This window comes from Marmota monax, unplaced genomic scaffold (assembly GCF_021218885.2).
Source record: "Marmota monax isolate L192 unplaced genomic scaffold, Marmota_monax_Labrador192_F-V1.1 WCK01_AAM20220418_F8-fsc00057, whole genome shotgun sequence".
In the NCBI taxonomy this organism is placed as follows: domain Eukaryota; kingdom Metazoa; phylum Chordata; class Mammalia; order Rodentia; family Sciuridae; genus Marmota; species Marmota monax.
Genome location: NW_026693933.1, coordinates 5,101,745 through 5,122,261, shown reverse-complemented (window position 1 = coordinate 5,122,261; position 20,517 = coordinate 5,101,745). Strand labels below are relative to the sequence as shown.

General features: G+C 36.2%; 1 protein-coding gene across 20 annotated transcripts in view; it reads right to left on the bottom strand.

Moving 5' to 3' along the window:
- The window catches only part of Hdac9 (histone deacetylase 9), an 857,477-nt gene that overhangs the window by 192,670 nt on the left and 644,290 nt on the right, over positions 1 to 20,517 (bottom strand). For all 20 annotated transcript variants that reach the window (XM_046463549.2, XM_058585330.1, XM_058585328.1 and 17 more), the window contains one exon: positions 9,704 to 9,811. In XM_046463549.2, the coding sequence (XP_046319505.1) occupies positions 9,704 to 9,811 (108 nt within the window). The remainder of the gene's footprint in view (positions 1 to 9,703; positions 9,812 to 20,517) is intronic.

Here is a 20,517-nt window from a genome sequence, read left to right as displayed (position 1 = left end):
AACTCTATTGAACAATATAGCTATAACTTATATATTGAAAAAGACTAAAATTTTAAATATAATGAGTTGAAGAAATTACTTAGAAAATTATTAAAATAAATATTCAAGATGTCCGTCTTTTAAATAAAAAAGAAAATAGTAAAAAATAAAAGAAATTCATAAAATATAAACTATATCTAAAAAGGACAAAAGTTTATTCTATGTGAATTATAAACCTCTGAAAGAAGTGATAAAGGTAAAGAGATGTAAACACCAGAATAATAAAAGAGATGTATCACTAAAGCTCCTTCAAACACTGAAGTATTAAAAGAGGATATTGCAAGCAAATTCATGTTAACAAGTTTATTTTGGGGGAGGGTACTGGGGATAGAACTGGGGGCACTCGACCACTAAGCAACATCCCAAGCCCTATTTTGTATTTTCATTTAGAGACAGGTTCTCACTGAGTTGCTTAGTGCTTCACATTTGGGGAGGCTAGCTTTGAACTTGGGATCCTCCTGCCTCAGCCTTCTGAGCTGCTGGGATTACAGGCATGTGCCACCACACCTAACTTCATGTCAGCAATTTAGAAAATTTAGCTCCAATGTGCAAATATCTAGAAAAACCTAACTAAATTGATTTGAAAGAAAAATTCTAAATAGTTTTATAATTATGAAACTAATTGAATCAGTGGTTAAAAATCTTTCCAAACAAGGCTTTATAGCTTTAGAGTCAAGTTCTATCAAATATTGAAGGAATGAGCTGCCCAATTTTACCCTAATTATTATTCTGAAGTAGAGTAAAATAGAGATAATCTCAAAATTGTTTTATGAAGTCAGGAAGAATTACAGACCAATTTCAGTACTGAACATCTATGTAAAAATCTTGACCAAAATCCTTCAATCATGTATGAAAAGAATATTAAATTATAACCAAGGCAGGTTTATCTCAAGAATATATAATTTTTAATATTAAAAAGTTAATCAGAGCTGGAGTTTTAGCTCAGTGGTAGAGCACTTGCCTTGTACGTGTAAGGCACTGGGTTCGATCCTCAGCACCACATAAAAATAAATAAAATAAGTGTATATAAAAAAATAATATACTCTTAAAAAAAGATAAAGAAGAGAAATTGCATCCATATCTCAGCAAATGCAAAAATGGAATGACAAATTCATAAATTCAAGACTTAATTGTAAAAACTGTGACTTCAAAACAGAAAATATAGGGGCTGGATGTAGTTCAGTTGGTAGAGTACTTGCCTCGCATATACAAGGCCATGAGTTCAATAGCACCACGTGCACATCAGATAGATCACTAATCTCCAGGATATATAAAGAACTCAAAAACTAAATACTAAAAACCAAGAAACTCAATCAATAAATGGGCTATAGACACTTGTAAGAAGAAGATATACAATATATCACAAAATATATGAAAAAATGTTCAATCTCTAGCAATTTACAGAAATGCAAATCAAAACTACTCTAAAATTTCATCTCACTCCAGTCAGAAAGGCAGTTATTAAGAATACAAGCAACAAAAAGTGTTGGTGAGGATGTGGGGAAAAGGCACACTCTTATATTGCTAATGGGACTGCAAATTGGTGCAATCAATCTAGAAAGTAGTATGGAGATTCCTTAGAAAACTTGTAATGGAACCACCATTTGACCAGCTATCCCACTCCTTGGTTTATACCCAAAGGAATTAAAAACAGCATACTACAGTGACACAGCTACATCAATGTTTAAAGCAGCTCAATTCACAATAGCTAAATTGTGGAACCAACCTAGATGCTCTTCAATAGATGAATGGATAAAGAGACTGTGATACACACACACACACACACACACACACACACACACTGGAATATTACTCAGCATTAAAAGTAATGAAATCATGGCCTTTGCAGGTAAATGGATGGAGGTGAAGAATATCATGCTAAGTGAAGTAAGCTAATCCCAAAAAGCCAAAGGCTGAATGTTTTTTCTGATAAGTGAATGCTAATCCATAATGGAGGTGGGGAGAATGGGTGGAATGGAGAAACTTTGGATAGGGCAAAGGGGAGGGAAAGGAAGAGGGTATAGGGTAGGAAAGACGGTGGAATGGGATGGACATCATTACCCTAGGCACATGTATGAAGACATAAATGGTGTGACTCTACTTTGTGTACAGCCAGAGAAATGAAATTTGTGCTTGAAATTGTGTACAATGAATCAAAATGCATTCTACTGTCATGTATAACAAATTAGAAAAAATAAATAAATTAATTAACTAAAAATAAATAAATCAAACAGAAAATATAGAATATTTTTATGACCTCAAGATTGGAAAGAAAATCTAAAGCCAGTCTTAAACCAGAATAACAATGAAAAAAATAGAAAATGTCTTCTTGGAATACATAATTTAAAAAAATTAAATATAGCCCCCAAACTGAAATATGATAGGGTACCAGTATTCAGAACACCTTTAACTTTTTTTAAACATTAATTAGAAATGTAAAACTAAGTAAAAGACACATAAAGCATTTAATATTATATGCAACCTAAATGGAAAATAATGCTTAGGAGATACAAATTTAAAACATTTTAAGATACTTTTTACACCCACAAGATTGTTAAAAATTTTAAATTGCCAAATATAGACAAGAATGAAGAGTATTGGGAAGTCCTTTGTGCTGGTGGTAGGGGTGAAAATTGGCAGAAAAGACTTTGGAATTATTCTCCACACTGTCTTCTCATTATTGTTATTCTGCTATTTTTCCATGTCTGCATTTTTTTGAGTTAAATAGACATTCTTCAATGTTCTCTTTTAGCTTTCTTGTTCATCCTTTCTTCTTTATTTCTTGCTTGCTTGCTTATTATTTTCTTAGTGGTTACCATGTGGATTACAATTAACATTATAACTTTTAACAATCAAGCTCAGGCACCATCCAAAATTTGCTTTGTGGTTATGTAGCCAAAAATTCTGCTTTGTTGTTATGTAGCTCCATCTCCCATGCCTTCTTTTGTGCTCTTATTGTCATACAAATTATATCTTTATACACAATGTGCACATAAACACAGGCTTATAAATATTTCTGAGAAGAGAAAAAGAATTACAAACAAAAAACACATTTATACCATAATTTGTATTTACCTGTGTTTTTTACTTTTATTGGTACTCTTTATCTCTTCTTGAGGATTCAAATTACTGTGTAGTGTAAAGTCCTTTCATTTTAATCCCAAGGACTTCCTTTATCATTTCCATAACACTAGTTAACTAGCAATGAATTCTGTGTTTTGCATTCTTGGGAACATTTTGTTTGTTTGTTTGTTTGTTTTTTCAGTGCTGGTGACTCAACCCAGGAAGTTCTACATATGAGGAAAACGCTCTACCACTGAAACACATCACAGCCCAAATTCACCCTCATTTTTGAAGGATAGTTTTACTGGATGTAGAATTCTTTGATTGTTGGTCTTTTTTCTTTTTTAGCACTTTGAGTATGTCACCACACTGCCCTCTGGCTTTCATGGTTTCTGATGAAATGTCAGTGTTAATCTTACAGCGGACTGGAGAATGAACTGCTCCCCTCTTTTGGTTTTTGAGATTTCCTAATTACCTTTGGCTTTCACAGTTTAATTACAATGTGTCTAGGTGTGGATCTCTTTGAATTTATCCTGCTTTGAGTTCACTGAGTTTCCTGGATATATAGACTAACTTTTTATAAATGAGATTTAGGAAGTTTCTTCAAAAAACAATGAAAACCATTGTGTCTTAATATTCTTTTGTCCCTTTTCTTTCTCTTCTTGGGACTCCTATTTTGCATATATTGGTACACTTGAACATGTTTCATGGGTCTTTAACTCTGCTAGTATTTCTTCATCCTCTTTCTGTTTTTGAGACTGAGCTCTCTCATTTTGCCATCTTCAAGTTTGCTGAATTTCTTGCTGTCAGCTCATGTCTCATAAGTTCCTCAAGTAAGTGTTTCATTTGTATCCACTGTACTTATCAACATCATAATTCCTATTTAGTTCTTTTTTTCCAGTTTCTTTTTGTTAATATTGTATTTTAGAGACATATATTCTCACACAATCTTTTAAAAATGAATTGAATTATTTCTTTGAAAATATTCAAAATCCCTGACCACCTTTGTCTAACAAGTCTGATACCCGAGCTACCTCAGGGACAGTTATTAGCTCTGTTTATTCTTGTGTATGGTCCTTACTTTCTTGTTTCTTTGCATAACTCATGCTTTCTTGTTGAAAATTGGACATTGTAAACAAATAGTATGGAATCTCATCTCTCCCCAGGGATTTTTTATTATTATTTGTTATTATTTTGCTTGGTGACTTTTCTGAACTAATTGTACCAAGTTTGTTTTCTATGTTTTATGTGGCAATGGAGTCTGTCATTTAATGACTGTACGGGGAGATTTCTTTAAATGCCCTGAACCAATAACAAACAGTACTCTAGTCTTTGCAAAGGATGTGTGTGTGTGTGTGTGTGTGTGTGTATTAGCTTATATATCCTTCAATATTTAGTCAGGCCTTGGCCTCCACCTTGACACCTTCACTCTTGTTGAAGCAGAACCTCCCTTTCAGCTTAAGGTAAGAGGTCAGGGCTTTCTCAAGTCTTTTACTTATCCTGAGTGTGCACATAGCTGCATCAGGCAAATGACAGTCCAGTCTAGATTCTTAGGTATTGGATGGAACTTTTCATAGTTCTTTTGTACTTCTCATTCTTAAGTTTTTCCACTGAAGCTTTTGGTTGTCCACTATTTACCCCACTGTTATCCATCACCTCAGGCAAAGTTTATCAATTACCTTTATTTTTTTCAACATGTGCTTCTGCATGAACCCCACATGCAGTCAAATAAAGACAGTCTTGCAAGTGGGTATTGCAAGGAAGCACCAGACAGGACAAATAATGACAATTATTTAGGAATGAGACTTTGAAGATGCTCCAATCCCATTATATCCCCTCTGGAGACTACCAAATTACTGGTTTTCACTGAGAATGCAGACTGTTATTTATTAAGTTTACTGTGGTACTGTAAAGGGAAAGATGGGAACAGGGTGACTTAAACCACCACAAAGCTCATTGTTCATATTAACATTCAGTCAGTTTGTTTTCTGAAATGCACTTACTGAGTTGTTGTGGTCCTTTCATTAATTTCCAGATTTTTGAAGAAAAAATCATCCTGACAACTTTTGCCAGTTTTGTCATTGCTTTTATGGAGGAGAGAATTATCAGAGGTTTAGGCTACCATTTATAAAGATGTCATTGTGGGAAAATTATTTTGGAATTCCACGTGGCATTACTTACTGAAAATATGTTATATGGCTAGCCTAGTAGCCAACTATTTTAGTTATACCAGAGTAAAAGAGCAGGCATGTTAGAGTGTTCATGGAGCATTCTTCAAAGACAAAAATTCTAGAAGCAGTTAAAATGTCCAACAAAAGACTGAATAAACAAATTCTGATTGACAAGGGGAATATTTTATAGCAATGAAAACAAATGAATCATAAATGTATATCCATGAGGACAAATCCTCATAACAATTTTAAAGGGGAAAAGAAAGCTGAAAAATAATACAAATATTCCATTTTTATAAAAACAGAAAACAAGTTCAAAAGTGGTAAAAAAAGAAAAGGAATATTTTTTAAAAATACAATAGATTAATAGCTATCTGTGGTTCAGAAAGATAGGCATAAATACTGAAATAACATTAACAGTGTGAGCAAAATTCTATTTCTTAAGTTGGATGAAGATATAGGATTTATTTATTATAATGTTTTGTGATTTAAGAAGTAACTTGTCTTTTTGTACCAATTGAACATTTTATAACACTAAAAAGAAAGGTTATAGACCATTTAAAACAGATGATTTTAATCCTACTTATTCTTATTATATTTGAGCTACCTGAACACAAAAATCCTGATGTAGTAGCTGTAAGTAAACAGAGGATTATGAGATTTATAGTCTTCTGATTTATCATCCTATATGCAGGATCTGAAAAGGTCACTTCATGTCTTCAGCCAGTATTCTGTTGGTGGCCTTTACTTGAAGAGAACATTGTAAGAATGTTACAAGTTACATATTCACTGCCCAACCCACAGCAGGTATCCAATGAGGAGCAGGTGTTATTAGCAACATGACATCACAATTTCCACTTGAACATTAAAGAAATCTATCCATCATTCAGATAGTTAGGTGTCTTGCAGGTTTTGTATGTTTTGGGGGAAAGTTGTTTTGTTTTGTTTGGCAAAATGTACAGAGAGCTAAAGCAATTTTAACTTCATTTATAGACTGCAACATCTTAAAAATAGCACCAAATTGAAGTTTTACAATAAATTTTCATAAATATTGAACCAATTTTTATTTATAAGTTGAAAGAGTGTTCACCTTTTAGAGATTATTTGTGTTCCATATGTACTTTCTAAAATGTCCCATAAAACACACAAACAAGTATTTTAAGATACCTATTTTTCCAATATACGGAAAAATTCAGCATTTTCAAAATATTTGTGCTCCTGAATAACAGAATTTGCGAAACAGCTAAATGAGGCATCTGTAGATTTGAGGAATTATTTCGCCTGTATGCATATGCCTCTGTGTGTGTGTGTATGTGTATTAATAAATTGTAAAAACCTAAAAACCTTGAAAGTTCCCATAATTTCTACTGAACTTCACTGGGAATTTCCATTCTATGCCAAAAGTATGCTGATTTACTGCTCTAGTTTGCTGCATTATATTATATTAAAGTGTCAACATGAAACCCGCCTCATTGTTTATCTCATTCTTCTAATTCTTTAGTATTCCCAGGTGAAGAAAGAACAGAGTCTGTCAGACATGTGGAAGGTGGTCATGGTCAGTCCAACATCAAGCAAAAGTTCTAAGTAATCGTATTTGTCATTTTCTTTCTTTGTAAATAAAAATAAATAAATAAATAAATGTTGAACCAATTTTTATTTATAAGTTGAAAGACTGTTCACCTTTTAGATATTATTTCTGCTCCATATTTCTGTTTCTAATCTTCTAGGGTTGCATCCTGCATGAGTTCAGTGACCTCTCCCTAGCTATCCTTCATCTCGCAAGACAGCACCCCACCCAAGCCCACCTTATTTGAAATATGGCTCTTAATTCTTTTCAATTAAAAAAAAATTAGAACAATCTCCAAAGAAGCACTATTATAATATGACAATGCCATTTCATTACAGTATTGATTGACAGGAAGAATGGGGTAGAGCGTATGAGACTTGGATGTAGATGCAAAATATGAAAAACAAAATGCTTTTTTTTTATACTTAGCAGAGGGTTACATATCAGCATCCTCAAATAAGCATCCCTATGTTCTTCTGAGATCTGAATGAAGTGATGAGTAATAGTATACCTGGCCAACAGGTACTCCACCTGTGCACTGGCATCTGAGACAGGTAGACATTGACAGGTAGACTGGGTTGAACAGGGGTCCCCAAACATGGCCCTCTACCTAAGTTATTTGGGTTCTTCACTGGCTCCAAATCATCTTTGATTTCTACCCTTCCCATAGTGGCCTACCCAAACTCTCCAAAAAGTAGGTGTTTTGTCTTGGCCCATCAGGATAGGTACCAGTGCCTCTGGTGTGGTCCTGCTGTGTTAGATTTTTACTCTGATCTCGACAACCAGAAAGGTAATTCAACTCAAAAATCTTGGATTTCATCAAAACATGCTGGACTTCATTTTGGAATACCCACTATTTGATATGTCTCAGTGTGCATAATTGAGACTCTCTGATCACTTTTCATTCACAAATAGCTAGAGTTCATGCCACAGACAACTTTCAACATTATCAATTCCACTTGATGAATTTGCAGAACAGGAAACTGAAGCCAAAAGAAGTTACATGATTTGTCAAAAATGGCACAGTATTTACGAGGCACTGTGGACCAAAATTTCTTGACTCTTAAACTGGTTCTTTTCCTCTCTTTCTTTTCTCTTTTAACCACATTTGCTGATTCCTTAACTAGAGGGAGATAAACCATTTCTACAAATCCTTCTCCTTAACATAAAGAGTCAGCGTTGGTACAGCTGGTGATCAGCATGTCCATACTATATTTTGTTGATACTTAGTTTGTAAATGGCCATTTTAAATACTTACCTGCTAAAAAGGTGGAATTCAGTTTTTGTTCAGTTTTGTTTTTGGTATATAAATCTGTCCATTCCACACAATGAGGCTAATGATGATTTTGATTAATGTAAATATTATGTGGGTATTCTACTTGAAAAGGTTTCTGAATTATTGCTTAAACTTCCATAAACTTCAAACAATTAGAATTTTGAATGCTAATATAATCATGTGGGGTTGTGCCAGCTTAATATTAAACATTATAATTTTGTGTTCTGGTTATTGTCTGTCATTTGAATTCTCCTGAAAATAAGGCCCTCAAATGTTCTTCTTTTAAAATGCCAACTTATTATAGTATGTAACATTACTCACACAGGAAGAATTATTCTTAAAATGCTACTGGACTGGGAGATAGTCAAAACCTGCCCATGGAGCTGATTCCCTTCCACTTTTTAACTTCTCATTACTAAAGGTAAAGCCTGAATACTAACTACCAGGTTAATGGCTCCAAAAAGCCCCAAGATGAGCAGTTAGCGTCCTCACACTGATCATGTCAAATTTACAGAGACAGTTCTTTTTTTTTTAATATAGCTCATCTCATCAAAATTTTATTTCTGCATATTGTGACTTCTGGGACAGATGATGCATTGTAAAGTGTGCATTCCAGTCCTACATTTTAAAACCTAAGTAGAAGGAAGAATCAGGTGTAACTGAATAAAAATTCATTACACATAAAGAAAAATATCCTAATTAGATTTTTACCTTAGATTAACAAAACTCACAACGCATGTGTTGTTGGTCATAATATATTTCCCTTAAGCCCCACAATTGCTAAAAATACCGGATCAATCACCATCCAGATTGGGTTATGAAGTGTGTGAACTAGTGCATTATAAAGCTGTGTTAGCACCAACAAAGTTTATTGGGGTAACTGCATTCAAGGCACACATGGCATACCTTTAAATAGCACTGTTAAAATACCAAATAAAATGTCAACGTCTGTCAGGTCTCTGGCTTTTATAAATTGTTTAGACTGGGAAACGTTGGGGTTTAGACATTGTTCGTTTCATATGATGTAGAAAAGAAGAGACCATAAAAAGAAAAGAACAATAAAGCATAGCTCATTTTTGAAGTTCTTTCATGGAAAAACATACTCTGGATCATTACCCTCCTAATCAACAATTTCCTTCTTCCTCCCAATCCTTCCCGTCTGGTATTTACCTTTCTCCCCCCTCCTCTCTCTGGGTGGTATTCTGAGCTTATACATACTACTCAGTAATCATATTTTTAAAATTGTTTCAAAAAAGAATCCCAGGATGGCATGACAGATATGTATACACTAAGGGTATTTTTAACCTAGACCATGACTTTACTCACCATTTCTACGCTCTTAAAAACATACCAGTGTGCCCTGACCACAGAATATACTCCAGGAGAGGAAGGCCCTAAGAGCAGGATCAGCTGCTGTCTACCTACAGAGGAGTTTATTATCACACCTTAGTGGCCATCTCTCCGCCCTCCTCCCTCCATCTCCTTCCTTTTATTACCACACCACAGTCCCCACAATTCCCAAACAACAACATCTCAGTTTCAGCTTCTTTTCTGGATTTCCCACACTTAATGCAACCCAGACCTCACCTTCAGCTCTCCTGAGGCCACTCTGGAAGCCAGCTCGATGACACAGCCAACAGCCATGCGTGCAGCACCGGACGAGTGCAGCTCGTTCCAAATGGTGTCACTGTCCACCTGAGCAAACAGCCAGCAAGGAGTCCGTAGAAAGAGAGAAGAAAATGAAAGAGAAGGGAGAGATGAAGGAGGGAGGGGGCAGGAGGGCAACAGAGAGAAAGCAAATCCGTGAGGAAGGGCTGGCAGGGTAACTGCCTATGTACAATAACATTAGTCTTCCGTCTTGGCCAGCTGAGAAGGCCTTCTGGACATGGCTTTGCTTATACTTTTTCTCTACACTGACTTCTCCAATGGAAACACATTCCTGCCATGCCTCACTGCCATTCCCTGTTTAGATTTCTCATTACAAACAGCATTACATAGGCCGGATCTGGCTTAGTTACAGGCCTGGTAGAAACCAGGCCCCAGTAGTAGATAGAGTAAAAACTAAGAGCACTTAGTTATACATAAAAATCGGATTTGCAAGTGCTGGAGGGGGAAAATTCAAATACCTTTCTAACTGCAGGTTTACAGGGAGCCAAAGACAATTTTTAGGCAGGTAGCAGTAGCAGTCGGTGAGTAGGAAGTAGCAACCGCAGCTCAGGTTCTGAATCAATGGAAGGAACATGTGGTCCTCACCCTTAAAACCCTCACTGTAGTGCAAGGCACAATGTGATTTTCAAAGGAGAAGCCTAAGATTTCTAACATTTAGTACAGTTGGCTGGATTCACTGCATGCTGCTTTCATTAAAAGTAGATAGGTCAGTAAAATACATGGTTCCTCCTATAGTAGAGAGCACCATTGTCAAAAAAGACTACCCCAGGGGCTGGGGTTGTGGCTCAGCTGTAGAGCACTCGCCTCGCATGTGCAAGACCCTGGATTCGATCCTCAGCACCACATAAAAAAAATAAGTGAAATATAGGTTAAAAAAAAAGACTACCCCAATACTCTGGATTCTCCTTTAAATATTGGGAAGGGAATCTTTCTCATGCATGTGATATGAGATTATATATATATGAAATTATATATATATATATATATATATATATATATATATATATATAAAATGAAAAGTACAAAGGTAGGGGTTTATAATTATTATATATTGCATGTTTTATGTATAAGGTATTTCTAATGTAATAAATAGCAGTATCAGATGGAAGACAGGACCAATTTTAGGATGCATGTATCATGTGAAGCACTAGAGAATGAAATACAATGTTTGTGAATTTAACGCCTCCCCAAATGAGGCAAAAAACAAAAGTTTTATATCAAAAAATGAGAATTAGATTCAAGAGGCCTAATCACATGGAACAAATACAATAAATAAAAGTAACATATATTTACAAATTACTAAGCAGTTTTCTGAGTATGTTCACAGCTCTCTCTTTTTCTCATGCAGTTCTTCTCATCTTAAATGTTGTTAAGAACAATGAATAAATAAATAGTAAATGAGAACCATAAGTAAATAAATAATGACATACAAATAGCCTTAAATATATAAGTAAGTAGATAATTGAGATTCTCTAAAAAGTAGTCAAAAGAGAAGTCTCTGGAATCAATCTGTAAGAGACAGAATAGTGGCTTGATCATTACACCTAAATGACACAGAGCAGTTAATTAATATCTCTGTGCCCTGGTTCCCTTGCCTGTGAAAATGACAACTTTTAAAAAAAGTACCATGTGCATATGACTTCGGTCAGGATTAAAATGAGTAAGTGATAAGCAAAGGTTAGCTACTTCTATTTTGTCTACTTTTGTCCCCATTTTGAAATGCTTGGCACTCAGTAGAGTTCTAGAAAGCGTCTACTGAGCATAACAGTCTGCACCATACTCTGCTGGTTCTAAACCCTCTCACAACCTGAGGCCCTGTCAGCACAAGCCCTTTACCACACCCCTGAAGAAACATGGGGTTTCTAAAAACATTTGGCTTGTGTCATAGTCATCACTGCTCACTCAAGAGTGAAGGAATCACTCAAGTGGACACTAGATGCTGACCATTTTCCTTCAAATCAAAAGTTTTACTGAACCAATGTAAGTACATACTTATTTGGGATTCATGTGGATAAATCTTGGAGGAAGATGGCTGTGTCAATTGAAAAAGTCAAAACCCAAATGTACATTATATGGATGGTTTTGCATATCATTACAGACCTACAATGCCACACAAATGCCTGGACTCACCAGATGTTAAATTACTGGGAAGACAAAACAAATCACCAAATTCCAAAAGACTTATCGGTAACCCCAAGCCAAATATAATTCTAAACCCCTTTCCACTTTTGAATATAATATATTTATATTATATTTATAATATAAATTTTATTTCTTCCTCTATTTCTAAAAACAGTAGATAAGAATTTCTGTTAGACTTTAAATATGGGATGTCCTCCAAAGGTAAAAATGAATAGATTGTGAGAGCTGTAACCTAGTAAGTCCATCCTAATTTGAAGGGACTGGTTGGGTAGTCAGGTGGGTGTGGCTGGAAGAGAAGGGTCACTGGGACTGTGTCCTGGAAGAATTCATTTTCCCTATAATCTCTTCCCTTCTTTCTCTGTGCTTCCCTGCCCCTTGAGGTGAGCAGAATTCCACCACCACACCCTTCCACCATGATTTCTATCTCACCATGGGACCAGAACAACAGAGTCAGCCCATCATGAACTAACCCTCTGCAACCATGAGCCAAAATACACTTTTTCTCCTCTAAGTTGTTCTCTCCAGGTATTTTGGCCACAGCAACAGAAACCTAACTAACACAATTTCCTTCCAAAAAATATTAAGACTATACTTTATTAGAAAAATGTTCCGGCAGCTAAGAACAGTAGTAGCTACAAAAAATTTATGCGATATCCTGCCTGTCCATACTTACCTTCCTGAAAGTATTCTTGTAGAGCTAACACTCCATATGATTGTCATTAATTTTGGTGTATAAATAACCAGTCAAGAAAGTTTTTGTTTCAATTCAGCTAGCCTCCATACTACTACTACTATGAGTGAAGTTTTTTTTTTTTTAAATAAAGATATAGTTATTGTTCTCAAGAAGTGTTGGGCACATAGGAAATCAATGCATACTAGAGGTTTTTGGTCTTTAGCCAAAGTTTAGTAGGTTAATCTCTGACTGGATTCTCTTTAGGAACCTACAGAATTTATCATTCATTCATTTACTTACACATAAAGAATATTTATCTAAATTCGACTTCAACCTATATTTTACATACATTTAGTTTATAAACAAATGTCAATAACTGTCAAGTTTGTTGGACATAATCTGATCAAAATGGGTCATTATACTGAATTTTGGGTTTATGAACAGGTTTGTCTTAGTTCAGGTTGCTATAATAAAATATCATTGACTAGGCAGCTTCTACAACAGCAATCTACTTCTCACAATTTTGGAGGCTGGACGTTCAAGAACAATGCTGCCTGAGTTTGTTTCTTGGGAGAGTCTCTTCTTGGCTTGCAGATGGCTGCCTTTCTACTATGTCCTCACATGGCCTTGTGTTTGGGTTCCTCTTGCACTAGGATCTTTATGACCTTATTTATCCTATTTCCTAAAATCCTATCAAATACAATAAAATTAAGGTTATGAGCTTCAACATATGAATTTAAAGGGGATATGATTAACTCTATAGCAAGGTCATACCCCCAAAGCTTGTTCGCAAGCATTCTTTTCAAGTCATCATATTCCAAATGGTGCTGCAGGATCAAATTAACTACCCAAAACTATCCACATACATTGCCAAGTCTTAGAAGAGCTCCAACAATGAAACAGAAGTTATAGTCCTTGTGACTAGAAGAAACATCCTTGTCTACTCTTGTTCTTCCCTTCACAATGGTAGAGAATAAATATCCCTTTTATGTTCCTCTTATTAGGGAAAAAGTTTGCCAAAAACACTTTACTACATCAGTGACAGCATCAAGAGAGTCACCTACATATGAGAGTTCTGATTACAACTACTGCAGGATTTCTTAACAGTAGGAAAAACTCTGTGAAGGGATAACGGTTGTGTTTAACCACTGGTAGTAGTTCTTTCCATGGAATAATATTTGGGGACTGGAAAGGAAGGGGAAAGACCAAGGATTATTTAAATGAGATGGCTACAAATGAGCAGGATCAAGGGGCTTAATTAGCAATCCCATGATGGTGGAAGCAAAGACTAGATAGCTTAGAATAAGAAAATTGGCAGGCATTCTAGCTTTTGGAAGTTGAAGAGCAGTGGTACAGATTTGGCTGTGAATATGAAAAATAACGTAAGATGTAGTTGGTGAGAATAATAAAAGAGGAAAAAATGGAGGTGGAGCAGGAAATTGGCACGCTGACCAAGTTAGGTCATTACTAAGATCTTTCTGAAATAATACTAAGATATGCAAGGCAATCTCTTAACAATAGAATGATTTCCTTTTTGAAAAATAAAAGTGTTTTATCATTTTTTTCCATGCACTTCATCTGTTCTCCAACATCTTCTTGGTGGGCGAGTGAGTGTGTGTGTGTGTGTGTGTGTTGTGTGAATTAAGGGACAACATCATATGAGCTGAAAAGAAGATTAGAATTGAAATAGAAGAAATGAAAAGGACTGGTTGTCCCAGGATCACAGTCCTATGTTAATGACAGCAATGAGAAACTGCCTCCATAATGATAGTTCAGGGAGTAGATTCTTTCTACCTGTGACCACTAGGTACTGGGCTTGCTGATTATGCTGCATATAAGATACGATGACAGAAAGGAAAATAATAAAAGCCATCCTTCCAGTCCTGAGAAACTAGAGAAATGCAGATCCAAAAGCAACAGAAGCAGAGAGTGGTATGTGAGCAAAAGAGGCAAATGTTTCAGGAAGCTGACAAAATGGTGAGTCTTTGCTCTGATTCACATTTGGGACCTTTGGAATCTTGTCTGCACTAAATTGGGAATAATCTAATAGACTGTAGAGCAGTGTGGAAAAAAGAATAGAAGTTCAGACTGAAGCATTACTAAGATGTTCTTGGTTCTTGTGTCGCACAAATGGAAGCCTCAAATTCCCACAATCCTCAAGGGGTATGCCCTGGGAGAGCCTATGGAATGGACTAACTATGGTTGGGGCCAAGCGCAGCCCATGGGGGAGGCATAGGGGGTCATTAGCACCAACATGAGACAAGGGGAGGGTGCTGGAGCCCAGGGGCCCTGACAAGCTTCAGTTTGTGGAAAAAGCTGAAATCAGGAGTTAATCCCTTGGCAAACTCAGCTTCAAAGAGAGAGAGCAAGGCGACATTGGGAGACTGACATGAAACCTGAGTATGCAAAGAATAGCTAGAGGATCCAAGGACCCCATCAGGTCTCCATCCCTTCTTTAGGTATCGAAATGCCACCATTAGAGGAAAATCTGAGCGACTGAGCAACTACTTAAAGAGAGTCAGCCTGGCAATAAAAGTTGATCTATAACAGACAGAATTTTTAAACTGAAAGGAGGTTGTTTAAACTGGAAGGGACTGAAATATTTTAACTGGAGAGAAGAGCAGTGTAGTTGGGAGGAGAAAGACAAGACGTATTCATCTTACCCCTGAGGAAGTGTGGATAAGGTTGTCTCATTTTCAAGGTCAGGAGTGTAGTCTGCTGGATAGCAGAGGAGAAATCTAGCCAGGATTCTAAACAGAAGTTCCCAAGAACATGCTGCTTACGTGGGCGAGCAGGGTATAATTGTATGTTAGAATTAATATGGCAATACCCCAATTACTGCCCCCTTGAAATTCCTCTGGCATCTTTACCAACCTTGTGTTTATGTGCCATTCAAAAATAAGGGAAAAGAAAGTATTTTCAATTGTGAAATATTTCTGACAATGTAACTAATGTTCAAAACATAAAGTAGTCTGCCCAGTAATCTGTCTACAGAAACCTTATTTTATTGCTGGAATGAAAAACTATTAATCTCAAAATAGTCCCCCTAAATTCAACTCACTTTATCAATATGTAGGAGGGCCTGAATCTAACATGGGTCCAAATCTACAGTTCAGATGTGATAAGGGAGACAGCCCACAAAAAGGCTTTCACAGAGAGGAATCTAACAAACTTAGTAAGATAGGGTGGAACTACACTTTGTAGGAGAGTTGTATGAGCTTAGCCTTCCAGAAAGATTTGGTCATCAGTGGAGAAGGTGCAATTCCAAAGTCAGCAGTCTGTCACTGAGATCCCCTCAGCCCATGCCCTCAGTGACACAAGTCTACTTAGTAGGGTAGAGAGGGATGGGTGGAGAGAAATACAGTTATAAGTAAAACCATTACTTAGCAGACCAATAAAACTGGCTTTGTGTTTTGTACATTAGTTACATTGTCAGAAATGTTTGATAGTCATGCTAAGTTAAACAAGCCAATCCCCCCAAACCAAAGGCCAAATGTTTTCTCTGATATGCAGATAATGATCCATAATCAGAGGGAGTAGGGAAGAAAGAGGAACTTTGAATTGGGCAGAGGGGAGTGAGGGGAGGGGCGGGAATGTAGGGTTGGGAAGGATGGTGGAATGAGATGATATTATTACCCTATATACATGTATGACTGCATGAACGGTGTGACTCTGCATCATGTGCAGTCAAAGAAATGAGAAGTTGTGGTCCATTTGTGTACAATGAGTTGAAATGCATTCTGCTGTCATGTATAACTAATTAGAACAAACAACAACAAAAACAGAGGTTGAGAAAAAGAAATGTTTGGTAGCAAGTAAACTGAAACAGGCAAAATATTTTTCTCAACAAATAAGAATAAAGTAGAAAGCTTTGGAACCAATTTTTAGAATATTATAAGCTTAAAGGAGGGAGAGAGGCAGATTCTCCACTTGCCTATAATCTTTAGAGAATCCAGAGCAACTGGCATTGCCAAAATGCATGAATATTGATACCATACATCAACAGCAGACAGCAGGATTCATTGATATGAAAGAGGAAGGGAGGGAAAGAAGGAACAAAAGAAGGAAAGGAGGAAGAGAGAAACATGGTAGTATTCCTATTATTCATTACCCAAGTCTTCTAAAATACTTAGGGAGACACTCACTCTATGGAGCAAAGGAGGAACTCTAATAGGAGAAAAGTAAAGGCCAATACACAGTTGTTAAATATGTATTTTAAGAAACTTTCCCTCTACATAACACTATTCACATTTGAAAGCAGAACATGTTGCAATCTCCCTCACGGATACTGAAAGAGAGTAAGGGATAATGTGTAAACCTGTGTCAACCATTAGTGGTGGAGCACAGAGAGTAGAAATGGGACTTCACCCACTCAAATTCAGCAGAGAAAGTCAGAAAACTAAGATGGATAGCATGTTTCATTGTATATCCCCTACCCTAAAATTCTGTTCAATTTTCTACTGCTTAGAAATAACAAAGCCAATAACAGTAATGATAGTTATCTAACAGTCATGGAGAACTTATTATGCTCCTAGAATTGTGCAACCCTCTTTACCTATATTAATTCATACCATTTTTACCACTACCATTGACATAAGTGTTCTAAATAAGCAGTTTCACATATGCAATTCACAGAGAAGATTCAGCTTGTAATTAAAGAAACTGGAATGAGAACCCAGAAGAGTATGAGCTCTTAACCCATATTGATTTTCATGCTAGTAAAATCAAAATTTAAAAATTAAAATGAAGCTTTTAAAAATATTTATTTTTTAGTTCTGGGTGGACACAATACCTTTATTTTATTTTTATGTGGTGCTGAGGATTGCATCCAGTGCCTCATGCATGCTAGGGGAGAGCTCTTTCTCTGAGCCACAACCCCAGCCCCTAAAATGACTTATTAAAAGCACATTCTAATCATATTTGCAGACTCTACAGAGTTTCCTAATTATTTCCTAAGGCTACATAAATGCCTTATCTTCAGAATTATTAAACTTCATCCTCTTACAATTGTTAAAGTATTTTAAAAATCAATTGTTTCAAGTTGTACCTGATATAATTATGCTTTTCCTGAGTGTTGTAATTTGTTTGCCATTATTCTACAGCAGTGATTCTCAGTAAAGGTGGTTTCACCTCTCAGGGGTCATTTGGCAATTTCTGGATACATTTTTTGTTGCTATGACTGAGCCAGGAGGTGTGCTACTGGTTTCTGGGCGAAAGCCAGGAATCATGCTAAAATATGACCTGCAACAAGACAACCCCCAGGACAAAGAATTGTCTGATTCAAAATGTCAGTAATGCCCAAGTTGAGGAATCCTGCCCTAGAAACACTGAGAAAGATATAAATAAGAGTGCTGCCTTCCCTATATTGGCTGCTGGAAATACCAAAGCCAAAAATGGTAAAATGGTAACTACATGTACTTTATGTATGATCTTCATTCCTGGATCACTGTATTTTCATCTTCAGATAATTACTACTCTTTATTTAAATTGTAAATAGCTATGCTTGTTTGTTTTGGAGTCCTTTATTTGTTATTTAAATTCTTTTACCATAGGAATTAAAGGAAAAACAGTTATGTGCCAAACAATGGTGTTTTGGTCAATGACAGCATCTATGTCAGTGGTCCCATAGGATTATAATGGAGCAGAAAAATTCCTATCGCTTAGTAACACTGTAATCATCATCATGTCATAGCAAATATGTGACTAATGTGTTCATGACAATGCAGTTACACAAACCTACTGTGCTGTCAATCATGCGAAAGCATAGCACACTGAATGCTCTACAGTACCTAACACTTGATAATGAGAATAAATGATTATGTTACTGATTTATGAACTTACTAAACTACACATTTTTGTTATTTTAGAGTCCTCACATTTATATTAAAATAAGTTTACTGTAAAAAAAAGTCTGCTGTGTTATGCAGGCAGGGACCTCATTTACCTTGTTTATCACATCTCTTCACTGCACCCCAAGGCCATCCTGAGTGATCTACCTATGCTATGTAGATTTGCATAAATAGACACTACTATGATGTTTGCACAGAGACAAAATCACATAACTAGGCAGATGCATTGTTCATAACATACCCTCATTGTTAAGCCATGCATGACTGTATAGAGCAAGATGGAAGAAAAAGCAAAAATGGAAATCCAAGAGGATGCCCAGAAGGTGTGGAGGAGAGGAGAGAGTGGGAACGTCATTACCCAAGTCTTCTAAAATACTTAGGTACTCTCTCTGCGAACAAAGGAGGAACTCTAATAGGATAAAAGTAAAGGCCAATACATAGTTGTTAAATATCTATTTTAAGAAACTTTCCCTCTACATAATACCATTCACATCTGAAAGCAGAACATGTTGCAATCTCCCTTACGGATAATGAAAGAAGGTAAGGGATAATGTGTAAACCTGTGTCAACCATTAGTGGAGGAGCACAGAGAGTAGAAGTGGAGAAAAGTACTTTCTATTTTTATTATTACTTTTAAAAAAATTTTGTTCTTTTCAGATAAACATGACAGTAGAGTATATTCTGACATATTTATACAAACATGCAATAATTCTTATTCTCTTTGGGATCCCAGTCTTATAGTGTGCATGATGTGGAGATTCATTGTGGTGGATTCATATATGTACATAGGAAGTTGTGTTAGATATTCCACTGCCTTTCCTATTCCTGTCGCCCCTTCCTCCCCTTCATTCCTCTTTGTCTAATCCAGTGAACTTCTATCCTCCCACCCTTTTTTATGTGTTAACACCCACTGTCAGAGAGAATTTTCAACCTGTGGTTTTGGGGATTGGTTTATTTTATTTAGCATTATAGTCTCTAGATTCTTCTATTTACTGGCAAATGTCATAAAGTCACTTTTCTTTATGGCCGAGTAATATTCCATTGTGCATATATACCACATTTTCTTTATCCATTCATCTGTTGAAGGGTATTTAGGTTGGTTCCATACTTTAGCTATTGAGAATTAGCTGCCATAAACATTGATGTGGCTGCATCACTGTAGTGTGATGATTTTAAGTCTTATAGAAATTGTGCTTCTTGTCTTGCTTTTTATTTGGAATATGACCAAACATCATTTATAGCAACACTGTCTTTCTCCCGAATTTATCTAAATAACTCTGTCAGCTGAAGAGTCAATGCTGCTATTAACCTAATCTTTTATTTATTTATTTAGGTATGAGGGATTTAACCCAGGGGCACTTAACAACTGAGCCATATCCCCAGCCCTTTTTATTTTTCATTTTGAGACAGGATCTTCCTAAGTTGCTTATGGCTTCGCTTAGTTGCTTAGGCTGGCTTTGAACTTGCCATCCTCCTGCCTCAGCTTCCTGAGACGCTGGGATTAAGGGCATGCACCACCATGCCTGACTTTGCTATCAACCTATTCTTAAGCATGGTTCTTCCCTCAGTTTCACAAATGTTAGGGACAGAGCCAGGAAAAACTTTTTGTGGTTTTTCCCATTTTTTGCTTCAGCCTCACCTTATATATATATATCCTTAACACATCAAAAGAAAGTCTGCAACTCATGTTAATGATTTAAAAAAAGAAATAATTATATATCATCAGTGGCAAAATAAAAGATCAAAGGACATCATATAAATATGGGCATCTCTACAAAACAAACAAGAACAAGAACATAGACAACTTCCACCTACTAAAAGTAGGGTCGTTGAGTAGCAGTTGTTCCTGAAAACCTTGGTTTGGCCCTGCCCATTGGCAGACAGGGACAGCACAGAGAGCCTGCTGCCTTTGTGCAGCCCTGATTCATTGTGTTGCATGAATATGTGAGCACCATTTTTGCATATACTAATCCTCCCAATTGCTCACTTCCTTTGAAACAGATTCTGAGCAGCTGAGAGATGGGTATAACATTTCAAAAACCATCATTTTCACAGTTTGTTCATTCCAC